General features: G+C 35.1%; 2 protein-coding genes and 1 non-coding gene across 3 annotated transcripts; 1 reads left to right on the top strand and 2 right to left on the bottom strand.

The window, feature by feature from the left end:
• The first annotated feature begins 1,120 nt into the window (after nucleotides 1-1,120).
• Nucleotides 1,121-1,193, top strand: TRNAA-UGC (transfer RNA alanine (anticodon UGC)). The gene has a single exon. It is a non-coding gene; the product is annotated as a tRNA-Ala (tRNA).
• Nucleotides 1,194-2,353: 1,160 nt separating this feature from the next.
• Nucleotides 2,354-7,062, bottom strand: LOC141647180 (ammonium transporter 3 member 2). The gene is made up of 3 exons (XM_074455277.1): nucleotides 6,355-7,062; nucleotides 3,394-3,679; nucleotides 2,354-3,127 (listed from the first exon to the last, which is right to left on the bottom strand). The coding sequence occupies exons 1-3, from the start codon at nucleotides 6,967-6,969 to the stop codon at nucleotides 2,577-2,579; spliced, it is 1,452 nt and encodes a 483-aa protein (XP_074311378.1). The 5' UTR covers nucleotides 6,970-7,062; the 3' UTR covers nucleotides 2,354-2,576.
• A 6,123-nt stretch (nucleotides 7,063-13,185) lies between these two features.
• Nucleotides 13,186-20,270, bottom strand: LOC141647179 (putative magnesium transporter NIPA6). The gene is made up of 9 exons (XM_074455276.1): nucleotides 19,711-20,270; nucleotides 19,533-19,589; nucleotides 18,567-18,657; nucleotides 18,312-18,472; nucleotides 18,102-18,229; nucleotides 17,852-17,989; nucleotides 15,489-15,581; nucleotides 15,279-15,393; nucleotides 13,186-13,622 (listed from the first exon to the last, which is right to left on the bottom strand). Exons 1-9 carry the CDS (start codon nucleotides 19,829-19,831, stop codon nucleotides 13,492-13,494), a joined length of 1,035 nt encoding a protein of 344 aa, XP_074311377.1. The 5' UTR covers nucleotides 19,832-20,270; the 3' UTR covers nucleotides 13,186-13,491.
• Nucleotides 20,271-21,018: the final 748 nt, after the last annotated feature.

Below are 21,018 nucleotides of genomic sequence, written 5' to 3'. Positions count from 1 at the left end.
GATTGTGATTCTTGGTTGAGTTCAGTTTTTTAAAAATCGCATAAGGAATATCATTAGCCTGTACAATCAATGTTTCCTGCTACAAGTTGTACTAACAAAAAAAATTCATTAAGGAGTGTTAGTTAATGAAAATTATTGTCTACCTCTAAGTTTGTTAATGCTTGTTATATACTTTTAATAACTGTATTGCTTACTCTTATTATTTTATGTGTCGGTCGTTGACAATCTTGACTAGAATTTCCAACACAATGTGTAGGACGATCCATCATTAGCACGGAATTCCTGTTGCTTGCATTCTTACCTTCGTGTGGGCAAATGATGCACACCATGAACATAACACTTAATTGCACATTAATCCAAACGTAAGGCACCAATTTACACCTAATAAGACTTATGGGGTCTAAATGCACGTAAGGCAAATAACTTTTGGGTTAGCTTGCTACTTTGCCCATTATTTTTTATCACATGGATCAAAGTATATCTTATATTTTTTATTGCATCTCAAATGATCTTTTTTCTATATTCATATTGTTCTGGTGTTTTAGTGTTCTTATTTTTTCCATTTTAGTAAATTATTTATATATTATGTATGTGAGTGTCTGAGTTAATTCTTCACATTCTTGTACATGGCTTTGTCTTTTACTTAGTAACATTTTGAAAGAGTTCTTATAATTTGTAAGTAATTTTATACATTTGGTTCATGTGTCGTGTCGGGTTTTATGTAAAAGCAAGCACAATAAATTTATTGAAATGGAAAAAATATCTATTTTTCCTTGAAAACGTTAAATGTCGGTAAAAAAAGTGAAATATAAATTTTGATATAACAATATTCCGAAGGCTTTTTTTTCTTGTCATTTTTTAGGGTTTTGCTCTCAAATTCAATTTCTCCAAATTTCGTGCTTGAAAAAAATCGAACATTATCTTAAGTAGTAAGTTCAACACTAAATTTATTACCTGATCTTTTCAATTATGTCATATATCATCCTTAAACTTGTCAAAACAATATTCATAACATGAATCATCAACGTTGAATAAAATTGTTGAAACAATAAACCAAGAACAAACCCGCATAAGAGTAGAAAACGGAATTTATATTCTGTATAACTTAAAGAGACAAGATGGGGATGTAGCTCAAATGGTAGAGCGCTCGCTTTGCATGCGAGAGGCACGGGGTTCGATCCCCCGCATCTCCATATTTCTTTAACGTTTTCACAATCTGTTTTTTTGATTGATGATTTTTGCATTGCTTTTACTTTTCAAAGAAATTTATAGACTTAATTTTCAATGTGTTTTCTCAATCATAAATGGCGAAATAATACAAACTAGTATAGTTCCCCTGCTACAGCACGGTATTTTTTAGATTTGTTTTATAAATAATTTTTCTTATTAAATTAATTGTATAAATTAACTATACTTGGAGTTTAATGTTATAATGTACGGAGTACTAAATATAATCTTAGTAAGGCTCTTTTGGACTTAAAGTCACTTAATATAAGTTCACTTCAGATCCTATAAGTTCGATTCGATTCGATTCGATTCTATAAGTTCGATTCGATTCGAGATCCTATAAGTTCGATTCGATTCGAGATCTTATAAGTTCGATTCGATTCGATTCTATAAGTTCAGTTTAGTTCAGTTCAGATCCTATAAGTTCAGTTCAGTTCAGATTCTATAAGTTTCAGTCCAAAAGAACAGAGCCTAAAAGACACTTTATAAGTTTTTATTTGTCTGACACTGTATAATGTTATATCGTTATATGATATGACATAAATAAAATTAAGTGATGTAAAATCTAATTAAAATGCGTATTGCCTTATAACGAAAACAGGTAAAAATAGTATACTACGCATTTAAAAAGACAATTTACAAATAATTAACTAATATTTATTATTTTTATTTTTTATTTACATAAAAATTTGTTACGTCATAGAAAACCATATTTTGAGTCTAACTGATGAAGGATAATACTATAAAAATGAGATTTGTGTAACTTTAGAGTGTAACTGATGAAGGATAACATTTATGGAAATGATTGTATACTAATAAATTAGGGATAATAACTGTTTTTTTTTTGTAAAAGAGGTAAATATAAATATAATATTGTTTCCATATATAGTTTTGAGAGTTATTTTCTTAGGCGGGAAAACTACTAAGAGTTTTTATTCTCTTAGTAGTAGGGGGATTAGTAGTAGGGGGATTTATGGTAAAAGGAGATCTCTTTAGTAACTACTTTTATCCTCTAATAGGGTTGTATCTGCATCCATTTTACAACAGCGTAAAACTGCCTTACAAAAGACTAATTCATCACTAGTAACAAAACGTCTCTCACCATATCGAAGATAATAAAAAACATTCACTAAATTAAAGACATTTTCAATTATATCTTCACATTCTACATTTTTAACTTACAAACCATATCAAATTACACGGATCCACAAATTAATTCTCACTTAATTTGTAAATTACATTACAACACATAATTAAAAAACGAGAAAATATACACACACTACAATAAATTTCCAACCGAAATTCAAATAATAGCTAGTCTATACTAAATAATCCAATTTTCAAAGATCTTATACAATTTGAGTAGCCCCAATTGACGAATGATGATGATTATGATTATTATTATTATTATTATTATTCAGGACCGGACCATCCGAGTTACCATGTAAAGTAGTATCATATTTTTCACCATCACCCCATAACGCATAGGCCTCCTCACCATGAGCCGCATCATCTCCGATAAGCAATTCTTCGTCGGACATACGTAACGGCATTACAATTTTAATTGCAATACAAATTATAGACGTAACAACAATGTTCCAACCTATGATAAATAAACCGGCTACTATTTGCTTGGCTACTTGAGTACCACCATTGTGACCATATATCGCGCCATGCTCACCTTGTACGGCTAGGAACATGTTGGCTAGGTCGGGGTGGGCGAATATCCCGGTCAAGATCCCGCCTAGGTACCCTGCCACGGCGTGGGTATGGAATACGCCTAAGGTGTCGTCGATTGCTTGCATTGGTTTCCATTTTTTGTGGACTATCATCATTGTGAACCATGGTATGCTTCCGGATAGTATTCCCATTATTATAGCTGCCCATCCTTGGACTAGACCTACACCATATGAATCATAAAATTATCGTTCCAATTATATCAGATGTCCACGAAGGAATATATGAATCATAAAATTACGAGAAATTATGTGCACTGTCCCCATATGATCCGATTCAATTAAAACCATCTCGTAATTTTAAGGTCCTCTGAATTTTTGTTTGTCTACTGACGTAATTTAAAGTTTTTAAGTTGTCATGAAATTAAATGTGATGTAATTTTCTACGAATTTATTTTTGATATATTCTTAATAAAATTTTGAGGCTTACCAGCGGCAGGAGTAATACAAACGAGACCTGTAATCATGCCTTGGACAGCACCAATAACCGAGGGTTTACCGAATACAATAACATCAAGGGCAGTCCACATGAGCAAGCTAGTGGCAGTACAAACATTAGTGTTAAGGATGGCTAAAGAGGAGATGGTGTTTGCGGCAAACGGACCACCGCCATTGAATCCGGCCCATCCCATCCATAGCATCCCTGCTCCGGTTAATGTCAACAGTATGTTGTTTGGAGGAAACCGTTCTCTGTCTTTCTTTGATCTTGGTCCAACCTACATTTTCAAGCAACCAGTTGTTATTACAGAACGGTTTTTCTAACGTGAGCTCTAAGGACAAACGCTAATAACCTAAATGTGGTAAGTTTCATAAATATTCTTATTAATTATTATGATAAAAATGAGTTTAAACTTGAATATCGTGTAAGAATATCTTGTGAATTTTTCCCCATTTAGGTTATTAATGTGTATCTTTGAAGCACACGTTAGAAAAACCGTTACAGAATTCATATAGTATAAATAATTAGTAGGAGTAACTTATAAATACATTTCACTATCTTAGCTTGTTTGTCGTTTATTGCAAATGTGAAAGCGCAAAATAAATAAAATAAACTTATTGTTTAGTCGTCAACAAATTAAGAACGACGATTTTCAATTCACGAATTTCTAATGTGATAATGTAATTTGGTGACACGTTACACTACACATGTAATCTACAACAGAGTAATATGATATGGAACTTTTATCGGAACTTCAATTCCTCGATAATTGGTACTACATACCTATCAAATATCAATAAATGGAAATTCATATAAATATGTATTTTACAATATTCAATGGAAATTTACAATAATAAACTTTTTCGTGTTTTAAGTTGACTATCGATAAAGTGCGGAGAAATTTCATTTTCTAGACAATATCATTTCCTTATAATGAACCAGGCAAAGTGCATTAGCTTTTTTCTATTAATCAACAAATAAAGTATATTTACAAGTCAAATGACCTTCTATTTCAACTACAACACACTCAATCTAAACGTTCTAATTTTATTTGTCAATTAAGGCGGCCATAACAAATATTACGAAATGAAACCCTGGAACTTTCTGGAATTTCAAGTCAACGTTTACTTTGTAATAATATTTCATCCATAGGATTCCAAGTCCCCGATTAATCAGAAGTTCAATTCTATCTAAACTACTCATTTTTAAATGATATCCACATTATTCACAAATATTAAGGTGGATTTTTGTGAATTTTTTTTAAAAATTTAAGAAATAACAATTATCGCATTGAACCCACAAATCCCTCATTTTTTGAGTTACATCAAGATTCTCTCTTTTAGTTAAATTCCTATCATTTGTGTTTGTGATAGTTCTTAGGTTTCTACCTTCACTTAAAATATAATACTCTTTGAATCTAATTAGTAGCAAAGAGTAGCACTTGCTACCCTAAATCTAAAAAAAATGGTTAAAATTATTGATTTTTGCTATCCAAAATTCTTAAATATAGAATTTAATACAAGTATAAAACAACATGAGAAAAATTCGCTACTCCAAAATTTTATTTCTAGATTCTCGACCCTACTATTACTAAAACGTAACGTTTATGTAGCCAATAAGCCATATAGTTTGGCATGTAGCATGCACAACGTAATGTATTTTGGCTATATATGATGCGTAATAGATTCTGCTAAAATGCTAGGGTAGTCCTAATTAAAATTAAAATTTGATCCAATCAACTTTTCTTGTTCTCATATTTGTACCTTTCGTTCGCGTCATACTTGATGTGAAACTAATAAAAAATCGTCTGAAATCTCATTAGCCTCGCCTAAATACGAGTATTTATTATTAGAAAAAATAGAAAAAGTATTAAGTGTTCGAAAAAATCATGTGGTTACAAACTTACAGCTTTATTGTATTCCAAAAACGCGATAAAAGAAGCCTCAATTCACGCTCTCTCTCAGGAAATTTGTTGCGCTATTATACGGAGTACTTTGTAATTTCAAAATATAATATGATGGAAAATCGGAAATAAACCGACTACTTTATTAATTTTATCCGAATATAACCTAAGGTCTAAATCGAACATTTTATAAAGTGGTTATTAAATGTTGATTTGCAAGATCGGTCCAATTTAAATCCATACACATGTGAATTGAGATTCAGATTCCTATGAATCCTACAACTTAAGATTCCTCGTTGTACGTCCTTTGTCAATCAAGGCGGCCTTAATTTCCAAGTAGCTTGGGACAACCCTCACCAACTACATTTACTTTGTAGTAGCAATATAGCTAAAGCAAACAAACAAAAACCTTCCTAAATTTGGACGTTGTCCTTATATTTTTCGGCTCGACTTACCCACCAACCCACCTAAATGCGGCAGTTGACCGTCGTGTTAATTTTGTAAGATCATTGTGTACGGTACTTGTAGTTAAAGATCAAAACTCACCTTACCCCTTTAATAAGCGAAAGAGTATAATACTCCATCTAATCCAATCCAAACTACTCACTCAATTTTTAAAGTCAACCTTGTTAAATTTTGACATCGATTATATTTAATCAAAATTTTAAAATTTATACGTAAAGTTGACATATTTACGTTTGTTATAAAAAAAACTTCGGAAAATTATAATTTCGACAAAAAAAAAATATATATATAAATGAAGAAAAACGTAGTCAAAGTGTCGTCTCGTAGACCGTGGAAAGTCAAATGGGTAGTCTGGATTGAATTGGAGGGAGTATGATTTAAAGTCCAAAAAGACGCAAGACCGGTTGTTAACCAGGGGTGGAGCCCTGACGGATGAAATTTTCGAAATTTTTTCGAGGGTGCCTTATAAAATTAGTCGTTCGCCTCCCCTAAAATTTTTCACCACCCTTAAATTCAAATTCTGACTCCGCCAGTGTTGTTAACATGACTTAATAGAGTAGAAAAGTCAAGAAAAGGGAGCTTACCCAATATGCAGCAGTTAAACCAGCAATACCAGAAGAAAGATGAATAACATAGCCACCACAAAAGTCCATAACACCCCATTGAAACAAAAACCCTCCTCCCCACAAGCTAAAACACCCTACGGTATACGAAAACGTCAACCAAAGCGGCACGAACATCATCCACGCTCGAATATTCATCCTGCCTAGCAACGACCCAGCTAACAAAATAAGTGTAATTGCAGCAAACACGCCTTGAAACCACACATTGGTGGCCATAGGGTAAAATTGCGCGGCCGCAATAGGTGTATCATGGGTGGCCGTAGCAGGGAGCTCAGACTGGCTCAAGAGAAATTCTTGATCCAGTGCTGGCCCTGCTCGGCCCCATATTGGTAAAAGTTTCTCTCCAAAGGACATTTTATACGCCCATGTTACCCAACATAGTACAACGGCCGCAAAGGCGTAAAATGCCATGAAGGCCGAATTGACGGCCCATTTTTTCTTGACTACGCTACCATATAAAATTACTAAACCCGGTACACTTTGTAATCCTACTAGGGTAGCCGCGGTCATTTGCCATGCGTTGTCGCCTTTGTTTAGCCATGTTGGTACGGAGCTCGAGGTAGAGTTGTAAGCCATGGGGTTAACGTATCCGCGGATACGATATACACTACCCTTCTTCTAAAAAACGAGTTTACTAGGAGATCGCCAAGAATAAGGAGATCACCTAGGAATTTAATTTGGTAATTTTGAAGTAATTATTGGATCTTTTTACGTGTTTATATAGGAGTATGTGAGTATGTGACTAGTATATTGGGCACTTGTTCCTCCCACGTCAATTATGACATGGGGGAAGAAAAGTCGTACTAGGAAGATTTTTGGTGATAAATTGACTTTGACTTGTTGTTATATGTGAATGATAGTGATGTAATTTAAGTGTATTAACCTATGTTAATGATGTTAATTGATTTCAATTTATTAAGGGAAAAAAAATCATTATGTCACTTAAGATTTTAATTGATCCGAATTTTTTTATCTCATGATATAAGAGTCTGATAATCTGAACATCTCAAGTTCGAATTCTAAAATATCCAAGGATTTGTTGTTATATGTATTATGTCATCCGTTTGTAATATATTAAACATAAATGATAACATTGTCATTTATATATATGTATTAACAAATCGTGTTATTCAATGTACCAAAAAAATAGTGTATATTCATTTGCATTTTTTTTTTTTTTTGACAGAAGGTTGAATAACTTACATTATTGTAAATAATACAGAGTAAGCTACTCGACTAGGTAGCACCAGACACTTAACAACCAGATCTAGCACTACAAAGCCATACATCGAGATAACATAACATTTATATAAAAGAAAAGATGCGATATTAAGATAAACAAGATAAACGATGGTAGAATGGCACGGGACGACATCTTGGTCACGAACGCTGGTATCATCATCATCAACACAGAAGACCTCCAAGGACCGTCGAAACATACTGACGCCGGATAGACGATAACAAGATGTACTTACGCTCTTGCGAAAAGACCGTAGAAAGAAAAGATGAGAGGCAAGACGAAGTCTGCCCTCGACGGAGATAAATCTCCTACACCTTAGAGATCGCACCCATTGATCGTAGGACAGACGGACCGAGAAATCCAACATGCAATGTGAGACACGAACCCTCACAGACAGAAGCACCTCAGCACCAACACCGTAACATGGACTTGACTTACCACTAAAGAGACGACCAAGGCTCCTATAGGAGGAGGTTCTTAGGAAATGCAAAAGAAACAAAAGGCAAAGGGACAACATTTGAAAAGTTAGGAAACCACCACATCCAGCCCACCCAACACCATAAACCAACCCGTACCCACACAATCCAACCGACACAACCAGACAAACTAACACACTTCACCCAACAAGAGACCAAACCAACCGGGAACAGCAAACAAAAGAACCAAACAAACTCCAGCTCTACCCACAACACCCAGAGACGAGAAGACAAAGAAAGACGGACCGAATTACTGACCAAAGATGCCACTCAGACGGACTCAACAAACACAACCCGACAGTCCAGTAAACACCACAGAAAAACAAAGGACACCAAAATCACCAAACGAATCCTCCCAGGACCACCGCCTTACATGCAAAAACCCAAGACGAAAGAGACAAACGGACAAAGGACCGATAAGTGGGGGAAATGGGGGGATCACCAATCGGTCCCAAACTGACCCGAAAGCAAAACTCAAAGACAGACACAACAAGGGCTAGAGACCGATTGGTGGGGGAAATGGGGGGATCACCAATCGGTTGCTAACCAACCCGATGAGCTATGCTCATAGACAAACACAAGGAAACAAATGACAGAACCTCTCCCTAGGATGCATGCAAGGTTTTCGGCGACGGACGACGAGAATCGGAGGGACACGAACACAAGGAAACAAATGACAACCCGCCGCCAACAAGCGGATGAAAACCGAACCAAAAGGGAACACAACAAGAGAAGAGCACCGACGATGGCATCACAGGAACGACGACAACAAAGGATAAAGGTGGGAAGCCTAAAGTTCATCGATCAAAACCACAATCAAGAGAAAGGCCAAATCCCTAAAGGAAACCTCAAAATTGGTTAAAAGTGTGTTAATTGAAGGGGAGTGAAGGTTCCCGGAGATGGGCTATGACATAGCCACATCTCCGGCGGAAGGATTGAGGAGAAGGAAGGAAAGATGGGTGGGTGGCGGCTGTAGCGGAGCAAGATTTAGGTTTTGTGGGTTTTTTGGGGATTTTTAGGGAGAGAGGATTTTAGAGAGAGAACGTGCCTTGGGCAGCAAAACTGTATAGTCATTTGTTAAGGTATAAAACTTATGGAAAATGAGATGGCGACACCGGGTATTATCGAGTTTCAGTAACATCCAGGGTATTTTAGTAAATTCATTCCATTTTTGAGGTATTTTTAAAATTTAAAACTTTTCACTTGAGAAGGGTATTTTAGGAAGATTAATTTACTAGGTTAGGAATTTAAGTGAATCTGGATTCTAGGTAATTAATTTAGGGTCCATTATTGAAATTTACAACTTTCTTTGTGTTTTGTGATGTAGGAAATCGACATTAAATTGTCCCTCAATTGATTTTCTGAGGCTATGTGTAGTCATTAATTATTGGGAATCTGCGTAATCAATCAACCAAAATTCACAAAGTAATCATATGCTGCAAAAATGGATTGCTGATTTAGTAAACATGAAAAATTCCCCAAAGTCGTTGATGAAGAGTAGCGCCATAAAGTCTTGATAATCCTTACAAGATTGTCTACGAATCAGCTTGTTAAATTTGCCTACTTCGCAAAAATAATCTCTATCATAGATGGATTTTTTTTTCAAATCATAACATTTCCCAAATTTAATTAGATTAAGTTACAATAATGCCCATTAAATTTGGCGCAAAATCTAAAAATTGATTATTATTTTTTTATTTTTATCATTTTTTAATTAAGGTGTTACCGAGTTTCGGTAAAACTTATTAACTGGGTTTGGACCATCACTTTAAATTTTGCTTGAAATGATCTTATCTCATGGTATAAGAGTCTAATAATTAGGAGGATTTAATTTCGAACCCTGAAAGCATCCAAAGAGATCTCACAAGTGACATTTCAGTTGTACTATCGGAGAGCTTGTCCATTCACTAATTTGGAAAAAACGGTCTTTAATTTCAATGAATTTATTGAGAGACCGTTTCTCACATAACTTATTCTTGTCCATTAATCACTCGTCAAGTCCAAAGTAAACACCATTAATTCAGCCGTTGGTCTTGTCTTAGTTACATATAAGTACGCAAGAAAGAGTTTCATACAAGTAGTTGTGTTTTTGTAGTATTTGAAATATAATTTGAGCTTTCTATTTATTTTGCACTTATCTATAGCTTTTTCCTAGAGATTTTTACAACGTACTAACGAACATAATCAGTGGAGACCTTAGTTATGTTAGGAGAAAAATTAAATGGCCAAATTTTGACCCTCTTATTTACCCATTATTTATTTCAAAATCGAGTATAGATCATTTCCATTTCCTTCCACTTTCTCTAGTAAAGCAATATTTAATTTATTATCCAATCTTAAGCTCTTCATTCAGCAGACCGTTAAATCGTTTCGGAGCAAAATCTAAACCATTCATAGGAAATGAAAGGAAATGGAGAGAAGAATAAACGAAGAGGATCCCAATTATTCAAGATCCACAACTTACTTAACTATCGCAAATTCTTGTTTCAAACAAGTCATTTTCGTCTGAGATAATAAGACGGAATTTTGTGACTATTTTATTATCAAATGTAACCACAATGGTTCACCTAGGTTCCAATTTATTGGTAACTTTTATTCCAAAAGCACATTTAACTGTAAAATAGTCTTAAAACTCCGTCTTATTATTTCAGACGAAAATAGCTCATTTTAAGAGAGACCAACACCTTCACTATATATACTCGTATGGTTTAAGAAACTTTAATTTCGGTGTATGATACCTGTGCTGTGTAGTGTATTGAATTTGTAGTGAATTAAATCTTAAAGAATCTGCCTCGTGAAGGGAATCTTAAAAGAATCCAACTTGGATAGAAAGTTTTGCTTTGCAGAAATGGTGTCCATTAATCTATTATCACTTATGTTGTCTAATGGTCGTTTTGCGTAGACTTGGTAGTCTCCATTCCTAGAACAAGCAAAGTCTTTAATACTTTTCAACCTAAACAAAAATGCACAATATTTTCCACACTATATACCAACACCATTTATTCTTGCATTTGTCCACACTTTAACTTCGAGAAATCTCTCTTATTAGTACGGAGTACGTATGTTGTAACTTGTAAGCGTCAATAGAAATATTTATAATAGGTGGGCCTGAACCATCACCTTAGGGTTTTGGTTGAGATGATTCATCTATCATGGTATCAGAGTCTCCTCCTTGAGGACTCTAAATCGCTTCCGCTGCCTTGCCGGTGGACACTAAACCTATTATGTCCACCGACGGGATCTTCGTATGATTTCAAAAATTTAGCCAAAAAAAAAAGAAAAAAAACTAATATTAATCTCTAATTCTCTGCGAAATGTTCAATAAGTATTAGCAATGCAAATTCCATCCTCAATAATGTTTTGGATTTATGTTATCATCCACTAAGATGATAAGCAAAATCCCTAACTTTTGTTCGTAAAAATATCCTAAAAGAAATATTCTCTTCTCTTTGAAATCCGTTTAAAATCATTCTTTTAAGGTGGTACTTGATTTATTTGGAGTCCGAAAAAAATTAACGTTCTCCAAATCTTGAAATTGACGGATAATTTTCCGTTTTATTGATATTTGTCAGGTTCGATTAGGGTTCCTGCAAATTAACTCAACTTTCGACAAGTCCGAAAAACTTAACGTTCTTGTTCGAATAAATTTCTAGCGAGTCTTTATACTCGTTATCTTACCATTTTTCGAAGACGAAGATAATTGATGAAGATCGAAAAAGATGAAGATTGAAGATTTCATTTTATATTTTTTCTTTGTCTTTCTCCAATCGTAAAGTTCGTACTACATACTGCATTTACGATTGCGGGAGGGTATTAGGATATTAGGCTAGGCCCGTTAAGATTACAAGATATGGCGGCTATCGTCTAGGGTTTATAATAGTAGATGTATTATATATACATATTAGGCTAGCCAATGTATTCAGTTAGAATGATAACAATCAATAATACATATCTCTACATTTATGCAATTTCTCTATCCCTTATAATCTTAACAAAACCTTTATATTAAAATAATGAAAGTACGTATAAAAGATAAACAAAGTTTAACCGGTAGCGAGATTTACATTCTTACAACCAATACTTTGCCAACAAATTTGAGGTTGTAGATTTGTAGTTATGATCACCATGTACCCTAATCGTATACTAGTCAAACATAGAATTGAGGCACTTTATAGGTGGATATCTTGTGGATCTCATAGTTGAAAGGATGCTTTTGTTTTTGCTGCACTCTACTGCTCCGTTTTGGTCTCATTGAGTATCCAGTCCTTCTTATTGAAGACGACCACTATCCGTCACAAACTGAAAACGGATAGTAACTCTCTCACAAAATGCAAGTGGGAAGGCAAGTGGGGTATCTATTTCCCCCCACTTGCACTATCCATTTGCATTTTGTGAGAAAGACACTATCCGTCTTCAGCTTGTGACGGATAGTGTCCGTCTTCAATGAGAATTTGTGTTGACCATCAGGGGTGGGCAAAATCTTGTCCGGACTGGGAAAATGGACCTGTCTGGACCGGAATCTACCGGAATTGAAAATTCCAGTCCGATCTCCGGTCCAACATTTTCTAAGATTCCATTTTTCGGTCATGTCCAGTCCGGGACCGGTTTGGACTGGAATTATTATTATTTTTTTTTTCTTAAAAATATAGGAGTATTATAATCCGATTCTACCGGTTCGATACGCTCCAATGGATCGGAATTTGAAAAGGTGGCATATTATGGCAAATTCCGGTCCGGTCTTGGACCTGAATTTTTTGGTCCGGTCCCGGTCTGGAATTTTTATAATCCGGTCCGGAATTTTTGTCGATTTCGGTCCGGCTTTGGACCGGTGTCCAGTCCTAGAGCTATGAATACATAACTTATTTACAGCAACAACAAAATTACTCCACTAACTTTCGCAAATTGTGAAGTAAGACCGTAAGGGGGTTGGATGTATGCATCATAACCTTGTGTTAGGAACAAAAAGAGGTTTTCCGAATGATCCAAGATGAAAATTGCATCTAGAATTACATGGAATATTAATGTATAGGAGATTCTGATGATGACAATTAAGAAAAAACATTGACCCAAATTCAGTTAGAAAATAATGAGCTAAAACTTCCTGCTCAATACTTTTGAGTCTGCAATTGCCAAGATCAAAATTGTGTTGTTTCGAAATCATCCCTAAATGTAGCATAATCAAGTTTACAAGTGAAAATCAAATCACCATAAATAATAAATATGAGCTATACTAACATGCAGGCATATCACTGCATCTTAAGTCATCAAGCTAGTATCGGGGGTTAATCTAGCTGATCAAATTGGCCTCATAGACCGCATCCAAAGCTTATATCTGTACACAAGCAAATCGAGAAGGCAGTGTTTGTAAAAGCGACAATGTAGCTACTTGAAGTAATCTTGTCGGATGATTGTGATGCAATTCGGAGACTGGCCATCGTCGTCTTTTTGCTTCCACAGGTCTCCGTTGTTCTGAATGTGCCATGATACTTTTGGAGATAATGGCGTGTACAAATCTGCATGATAATAATATATGCTTAGTATCAAAATGGTGACGATAGATCATCTTTATACGGATCTACCAAATGGTGACTATCATAAAGCAGCACGATAATACTCCTAGATCAGTCCATTCTCCCATCTTAGTCACTGCCTAAATCACGTAATCATGTTTATCTTCAGATTAAGAGGATGCAGAATTTCATGTAAGATAAAATCCACAAACGCGGTATCAAGATACTCAGGGTAATTGAAATCAATAAACACACTGCAAATTACAAGACTGGAAAATCTCACACAGCTCCCATGAAAACATATTCTACATGTATCAGGTGAAAAAGGTCGCATTTCCAAGCAACTTGACCAACTCATTAGTCGTATATTTGTGCCTCTTCCTTTAATAGCTAGGCTTAGAAGCAGGCACTATAAGTTCTCACCGCATCCATCCTAGGAACTCCTAGTCCTTACATCTTGATTTTACACTTGTTCTCTGAATCGGCTTAATCTAGGTCGTTGCATCATCCATCATTAACGCAGCCGATATTGCCTCTCGCAATGTCAAAGGCTAGAAGCCTAGAATTAACACCATAGTTCGCATTATTGGAAATTTCTTTGGAAATGAGAGTCCCAGTTCCTTTTTCCATTTCCATCACTCTTCTCGGGTGTTGTATTACAATTGAATAAAGCAAAACTACTCGTTAAACTGGTTGTGCTTCTTGTATAAGTAGCAGTCTCTCATGGGTAATCCCTGTAAATCTACTTACTTCTGACGCTCCTTACCCTCCCATAGGCGGAAGCTTAGAAACTGGGATAATAGCTCTCATTTTTCCAGCTGCCACAAAGTTGTAGCATAAGACTTCGAAAATTCATTTGCTTGGGACATCTAGAGATTAAAAAAAACTCACTTTCTAAATCATATTCACCCCTTAGATCACCATCGAAAGTCACAACAGCCACGACGACCCCAATATTCACAAGTTTCAGCAAATATTGGTCAAGTAACAAATTCCATGAAACAATACTAGAACTATGTTCGGTATCAGGTATAAGGTTTATAGCTATAGGTTCACGTATATTATCCATTGCAAAGGGAAAAAAAAAAACGTTTGTTCATCAAAGGAATGGCAGCACCAAAGTGGGAGTAATCCTCAAATCCGAGGCTTTTGGAGTTACTTTGAACGGAAAATATGTCCCACAAGGGAATGACTATTCTGTTATCTACTAGAAAAGCCCCAGGAATATAACTTTCATCAAGTGCGAGTTGGAAGTGCAAGACTCTATTAAAGCTTGCATTTTACTTGGGCAGAAGCAAAAGGGAATATCCGCGCAGATAATTTACTTTAAAGAAGACGTCTGAATCCCCCTACTCGGTGTTCATTGTGAAGATTTTCTCGACAGAACATGTCAATTTGATATCCATTATTAAAAAAAAATAGATAAAAAAAACTATTGTTTTTCATTCAGAAATTGACTTAAATCTAACATCATTAACTTTTCAGCGATTTTGTTTTTGAAAAAAAAATTCAATGTTACTCTAGATAAGGCTCAGTAACAACATAAATAAAATCATTGCAAAATATTTTGGCATCTTACGTTTTGAACATTATGTTCTCTAAAGCTTATACCTACCAAAATCTCCAACATAAGATAGGGAGAAAAGCCAGATGACAAACCTGTAATCGGTTGATCAGGGTCTCTTGTACTATGCAAGATTGTAGTACCAGAGAGCACAGTGATGAATCCACAAAGCTCTGATGCGATATCACTCGCACTTTGACCATAATAATCCTACCATTCGAGCGAAATCCATGTAGAAAATCATCAGTACATATTATATGCAAAATATATGCATGTCAGATTGGCAGTTCATGCAAAGAGCTTACCTTGAACATTATTGCACTAGCAAGGATAGTAAAAGAGGTAAATAGTGCATAATAGATTGGCGACACCACAGCTGTATTGAATGTATCAAGTGCCTGAAAGTATTTCCAAATCCCATATTAGATTAACCAAAGCACAACGTGCTGAGTGTATCAAAGGCGGGAACGAGGCAACAGAAGGAGAAAAAACACACAAGATAGATTCAGCAAGGCATTATCCTTGATACACAAACATCAACAAGACGAAAAAAAAAAAACAATGGAATTATGACATGGAACCTTCCCCACTCTACTAGGTACCGGCAGTACCGCCCTTGGCTTAAGCGTCACATATTTAGTACTTCACCTAAAGTCTAAACCTACAAAGCTTTTATCTTTAAGCCCTTATCCATTGATCAGTGTTACTCTTTATTCCTATGTATGCAATTTGATATGAATGACAAATAACAGAGCTGGTAAAAAGAATTTTAAATAATCACGATAGGCTAGTAATTCCAAATATTACATCAGAATGTCACCCCTATTTTTCAAATGAGATTATCTCTTGTACTTCCTCCACATTTTTATGTTCTTCCCATTTCATTATAATACTACTCACATATAATGGAGAAATGGGAAGAACATTAAAATGTGGAGGGAGTACTTCTATAGTTGCTTAGAACACCTCATCATTGCAATTAACTTTGCTGATATTCAATCGTGAACAGAAATTGAAGTCCATCTTAATAGAGAGAAATTAGGGTATTATAAACTCAAAAGGACATTGCTTAACGAATTTATACATCTTAAACACAACTTTGTGCCATATAAATACATGGAGCATTAAGATACAGATGATGGGCTTCAAATTTTGTAGGCTCAAAATTTGGCTCAGCAGAATGTTCAAGATAGAGTTCATGGCCGCACTAATACCATATTCAACTTTGTGCCATATAGACTTCACAGATTACGTAAAGTTATTATCAACCAAACTATTTACAATTTCACATCCCACATGGAGTATTTACATGAGTGAAATGCTCGAGTATTTGGATAGGCGATTTGCTATTCAAAGAGCCATTCCTAATCAGAGAGATATGAAAGGCTAAAAATGGTCGGTTCAAAGGAACTCGAGAAAAAAAAAGGGGGGGAGGGGGGTGTCCACGGCTCCTTCATGTGCAAAACACGAGAAATATTTTAAGTTTGGTGAAAGAAATAAGAAACAAGCAGAACTACAGAAGTTGAGGAAAATTTCATATTAGCCATCTGATTTCAACGAAAAAATTGACAATTCAATCTTACAACCTCAACAACTTGTCATAAATCAAGCTGAAATAACATACGTAAGAACCCCTAGTTACAACTCACAAGCTGCCATGTTTTTACTAAGGCACCAAATAATTGCCAATGTCTAATCTAGAATACAACATAAACTAGGAGAGATCTGGTATTTCACAAGATACTCAAATGACCCAGCACTTGCACGTATATTAAAATGACTGTTGTTGTGACTTGTGAAGCATAAACAGCATATGAGTGGCGTGACAAATGTTAAAAATCTCATCTTTTAGTTGCTTTCTCTAGTTTCCTCTTGCATCAAGATCAGGCACAGGCCTCAGAGTGTGTGAGGATACAAAAAAGAGGAGGGAAAGGAGATTGGAGCAATAAGTCTTTCCACCAAAATTCTTTATCTTGGAGGGATTTTAATTTGCTTAAAGGGAGGGAAACGGAAAGATCTGTCTTTCCTTCTCTCCAAATCCATTTTCTCTAACCAACAAATAAAATTAACTGTAATGAAAATTAAGTCGGATGTACACGGGCTAATCCAGTGTTGAACAAAGAGAGATTTTTGGATGAACCGTAATGAAAATTAAGAAGCAAATAACATAGATCTACAATTACTCGCAATATTAAAAGAGCAGTCGGTTTTAGTTAGCCAGTTTTCCTTATTACATCATGTTTGAAAGCCAGAGACTAGCGAATATTATGAAAAAAATTCTAAGTGAAATAAAATACTCCCTCCATTTTTTAATATATGACGTTTTACATTTACGAGGTAAGTCTTTGACTTTAATATTTAGAGAAATATATTTGTTCAAAAATTATAAAAATGTTACCGTTAAATTCCTTACGAAATGCTCTTTCATATGAGTATACATATCATATTATTTAGTCTTATATTTTAAGAGATATTGAAGAGAGGAGTTAGTGTCTCGAAATGTGAGAAAGTCATATATAAAAAAACAGAGGGAGTATATTAGAACCAGTGATTTTGAGCGTGATGAAATTAGAGTTTGAAAGCAACCAATGTCAATCTTGCAGGGGTAGGGGTGCAACTGTGCAAGCACATTAGTGGACATTGTGTTGTTTGGCAATGAAATACATACCATATTTAGGAAATTTAGTTGAACAATAATACATGTCACAGAAACCATTCCAAAAATCCATGACTGGAAGTATTTGAATTGATTTGCACCATCTAGGGTGAGTTTAATTGCAATGCCAATAGCTTTAACACTCATTACCTACAAAGCATACACGACAAAATTAAGTAGCATAATACTTGGACAATGTGAAAAACAAATATACAAAAAGAAATGAAATATATTTTAATATAAAGAGCACGAAAAAACTTACAGTAAGCGATCCAACTATTGAGCATATGCCTATATAAACCAATATGTTGGTTTGACCGTACCGAGGAGCACAGTACAAGACTAACACCACAGCTACAGCTATAACAGATGCCGTGTACAACAGGAAAGCTGGGTTGCATAAACAAGTAAAAAATTAGACAAAAGGGTGATGAGAAATGAGAAAGCTTTTGGTTAGAGTATGTGGTGAAACCTGGTTGAATAGCTAATCCCCATATTTCATCAACAGAATTTAGTTCACGCTCTCCTGGTGCATGAAGTACAATGATTGTTGAACCCACTATGCATAGAAGACACCCAAGCATTCCCATCTTCTTTAGCTTTTCATCCAATAAACAATCGGCCAAAACAGCACTGTTCAAATCACGGACGAGTTACAAGCATGTTTTGACAGCTACTTTGTTGATTATTGGTATAATACATTCCAATTAGAGCAAGTAAAACTTACCTAACAATTATACTCAGTGCACCAAGTGGCGTCACTAGAGCAGCAGGCGCATAAATGTAAGCGACAAAATTAGCAATTTCTCCAACAATCACTGCCCAAAAAAGTTTATCCCAAAATGCAGGAATAAGTAATTTAAATCCGGGACGAAAAACTTAAACAAGCACCAAGATTGGTCCTTTCTCCGAAAAGTAAAACCACAAAAACTCCAACACTTCTCTATTAAACTATGATAAGAGGAAACTGTCAAAAACATTTTCTTATCACTTGCACGTCGGTGTACACTTTGCAGCAATTGAATAGCGTGAGTAAACGACCTAAACACAATTGAAATCTACAGAATTCAAAGCAGTCAATTGCCATAGCACAAGAAATTCCGAGGAGAAAGCAAGTTGCAGAAAACTCTACGGCTCGCTTGGATTAAGGGTGAGTATCACTAGGGTAATGGAGGTCAAACCCAAGTGTTAAAGTTGATGGTGGGTGGAAAGAGATGAGGAGTGGGGGGACTATTACCTTCATATGGTGGTAGTGCATTCCCCTAGGGGAGAAGCGAGTAATGCATTCCCCACATATGTGGGTAATAGCTCCCCCATCACCACCTCTTTACACTTTCCACCACCACTTGCCACCACCGCTTTTCTCCTTTTTATATTCATGTTGACCTGCATTACCCTAGTAATGATTCCCTACAATCCAAGCAATCCTAATTGCATCACTTAGAACTTCATGTACATTATCGAATCATCCCACATTAATCCCACATACAAACTCCAAATCAGTCCATCTCATAGCTCAAGTTACATGATACCACTAAGATTTCACAATTTGTGCCTTATCATCCACAATGTCATCAACCACCAAGTCCACCATCATCAAAATCCCATCTTTCGAAACCATTCCAAATTCAACATAATTAAACTACATTAACCAACAAATTACATAAAATGGAGCAAAAAAGAGATAACTTACTAGTGATCATGCCTACCCACCAAAGTGGTTCAAACAAATATCCATAACCACCAACACCTTCAACCAAACAATAAACACCAATCATTAGCTCACATCATTATCAACATAATTACCCCAAATGCTATCATAAATTGCGAGGTAAGGGGGAGTCGGAAAATTAAAAAGACGGAAAATATACCGGCACGACGACCCGAAGCACCAGCACGTTTAAGACCCTTCTTCTTGATGATAAAACTGGATCCAATAAAAGCACTTGACACACATGCTAGTATAACCCCTTTCAAATTACTGCTGTACATTGCTTTTAACCGTACTTAATTGACGATTATTATGATATAAACTCCTACCCTTTATCATAATCGCACAGATTAACAAATACCCAGAAAAATTTCACCCAAAACTAACCAAAGTTCCTAACTTTATTACAAAAACATCAAAATTTTCACAAACCCACTTCAGAAATCATCCAAATTAATGAATTTTGGTGAGTTGACCGTAATTTAGAGGAAATTGTCTCTTTTTTTTGGGTATTTTGTAATGCTGATTTGTTCAGCATTAACAGTAAATTTATTTAATTTTATTGGAGAAATTTGGATCTGGGTTTTGTGTGATTGTAAAAAATGAAAAGAGAAGTAGTGATTGGCTGGAAAATGACCTGTTTGCTTAACTAAATTGTCTCAAATTTTGTCATTTTTTAAGTTTGTACTGCAGTATCTTAAATGTTGATTTGTCTGATACATTTGTAAAGTTGTGATACACTCGTTTATGAAAGGGTCCTGCTATATGTCGTCGACAATTTACTAATTATCGTCGACATTTAATGTAAATTTCCAAGTTTGCCCTTCATAACATAACTCCATTTCCGTCTCACTAAAACACGACTCAATTTCCGTCTCACTAAAACACAAGTCAATTTCCGTCTCACTAAAACACAAATCAATTTCCGTCTCACTAAAATCTCTCCAACAAAAAAAAAAGACGGTTTTTCAAAAAAAAAAAAGTGGGATTTGTAATTAACAACATGAACGAGATCGATAACAAAACAAGACGGAAAAATAAGTTTTTTTTTTAAAAAAAAAACAATCGATTTAGGTAGTTTAGAATAGAATCGTTATGGTTAGAACGGATTATCGATTATCGATTACCGCACCAAAAATTAATCTAAGTCAGAAAATGATTATTTTTTTCAAAAAAAAAAAAAAAAAAAAAATTCCGGACGAAAAACATTTTCGTCCAGACCAAGGTCCGGACAAAGAAATTTTTCGTCCAGACCATGGTTCAGACGGAAAATATTTTCGTCCAAACCCAGGTCCAGACGGAAAATATTTTCGTCCAGACCCAGGTCCAGACGAAAAATATTTTCGTCCGGGAATTTTTTTTTTTTTTTTTTAAAAAAATTTTTTTTTTTTAAAAAAAAAAAAATTTTTTTTTTTTTTTCCGGACGAAATTATTTTTCGTCTGGACCTGGGTTTGGACGAAAATATTT

The sequence above is a fragment of the Silene latifolia genome, chromosome 3, assembly GCF_048544455.1.
Source record: "Silene latifolia isolate original U9 population chromosome 3, ASM4854445v1, whole genome shotgun sequence".
Taxonomy (NCBI): Eukaryota; Viridiplantae; Streptophyta; class Magnoliopsida; order Caryophyllales; family Caryophyllaceae; genus Silene; species Silene latifolia.
This window is presented reverse-complemented; position numbering and strand designations above follow the sequence as displayed.

Excerpts from the sequence above, each read along its gene's own strand:
- LOC141647180 (XM_074455277.1), bottom strand. The coding sequence starts at position 6,969 with ATGGCTTACAACTCTACCTCGAGCTCCGTACCAACATGGCTAAACAAA. Across the intron at positions 3,680-6,354 it reads GTTTAACTGCTGCATATTGG|GTTGGACCAAGATCAAAGAA; the intron begins GTAAGCTCCCTT and ends TTGAAAATGTAG. Across the intron at positions 3,128-3,393 it reads TTGTATTACTCCTGCCGCTG|GTCTAGTCCAAGGATGGGCA; the intron begins GTAAGCCTCAAA and ends CATATGGTGTAG.
- LOC141647179 (XM_074455276.1), bottom strand. The coding sequence starts at position 19,831 with ATGTACAGCAGTAATTTGAAAGGGGTTATACTAGCATGTGTGTCAAGT. Across the intron at positions 19,590-19,710 it reads TGCTTCGGGTCGTCGTGCCG|GTGTTGGTGGTTATGGATAT; the intron begins GTATATTTTCCG and ends GTTTGGTTGAAG. Across the intron at positions 18,230-18,311 it reads GGGATTAGCTATTCAACCAG|CTTTCCTGTTGTACACGGCA; the intron begins GTTTCACCACAT and ends TATGCAACCCAG.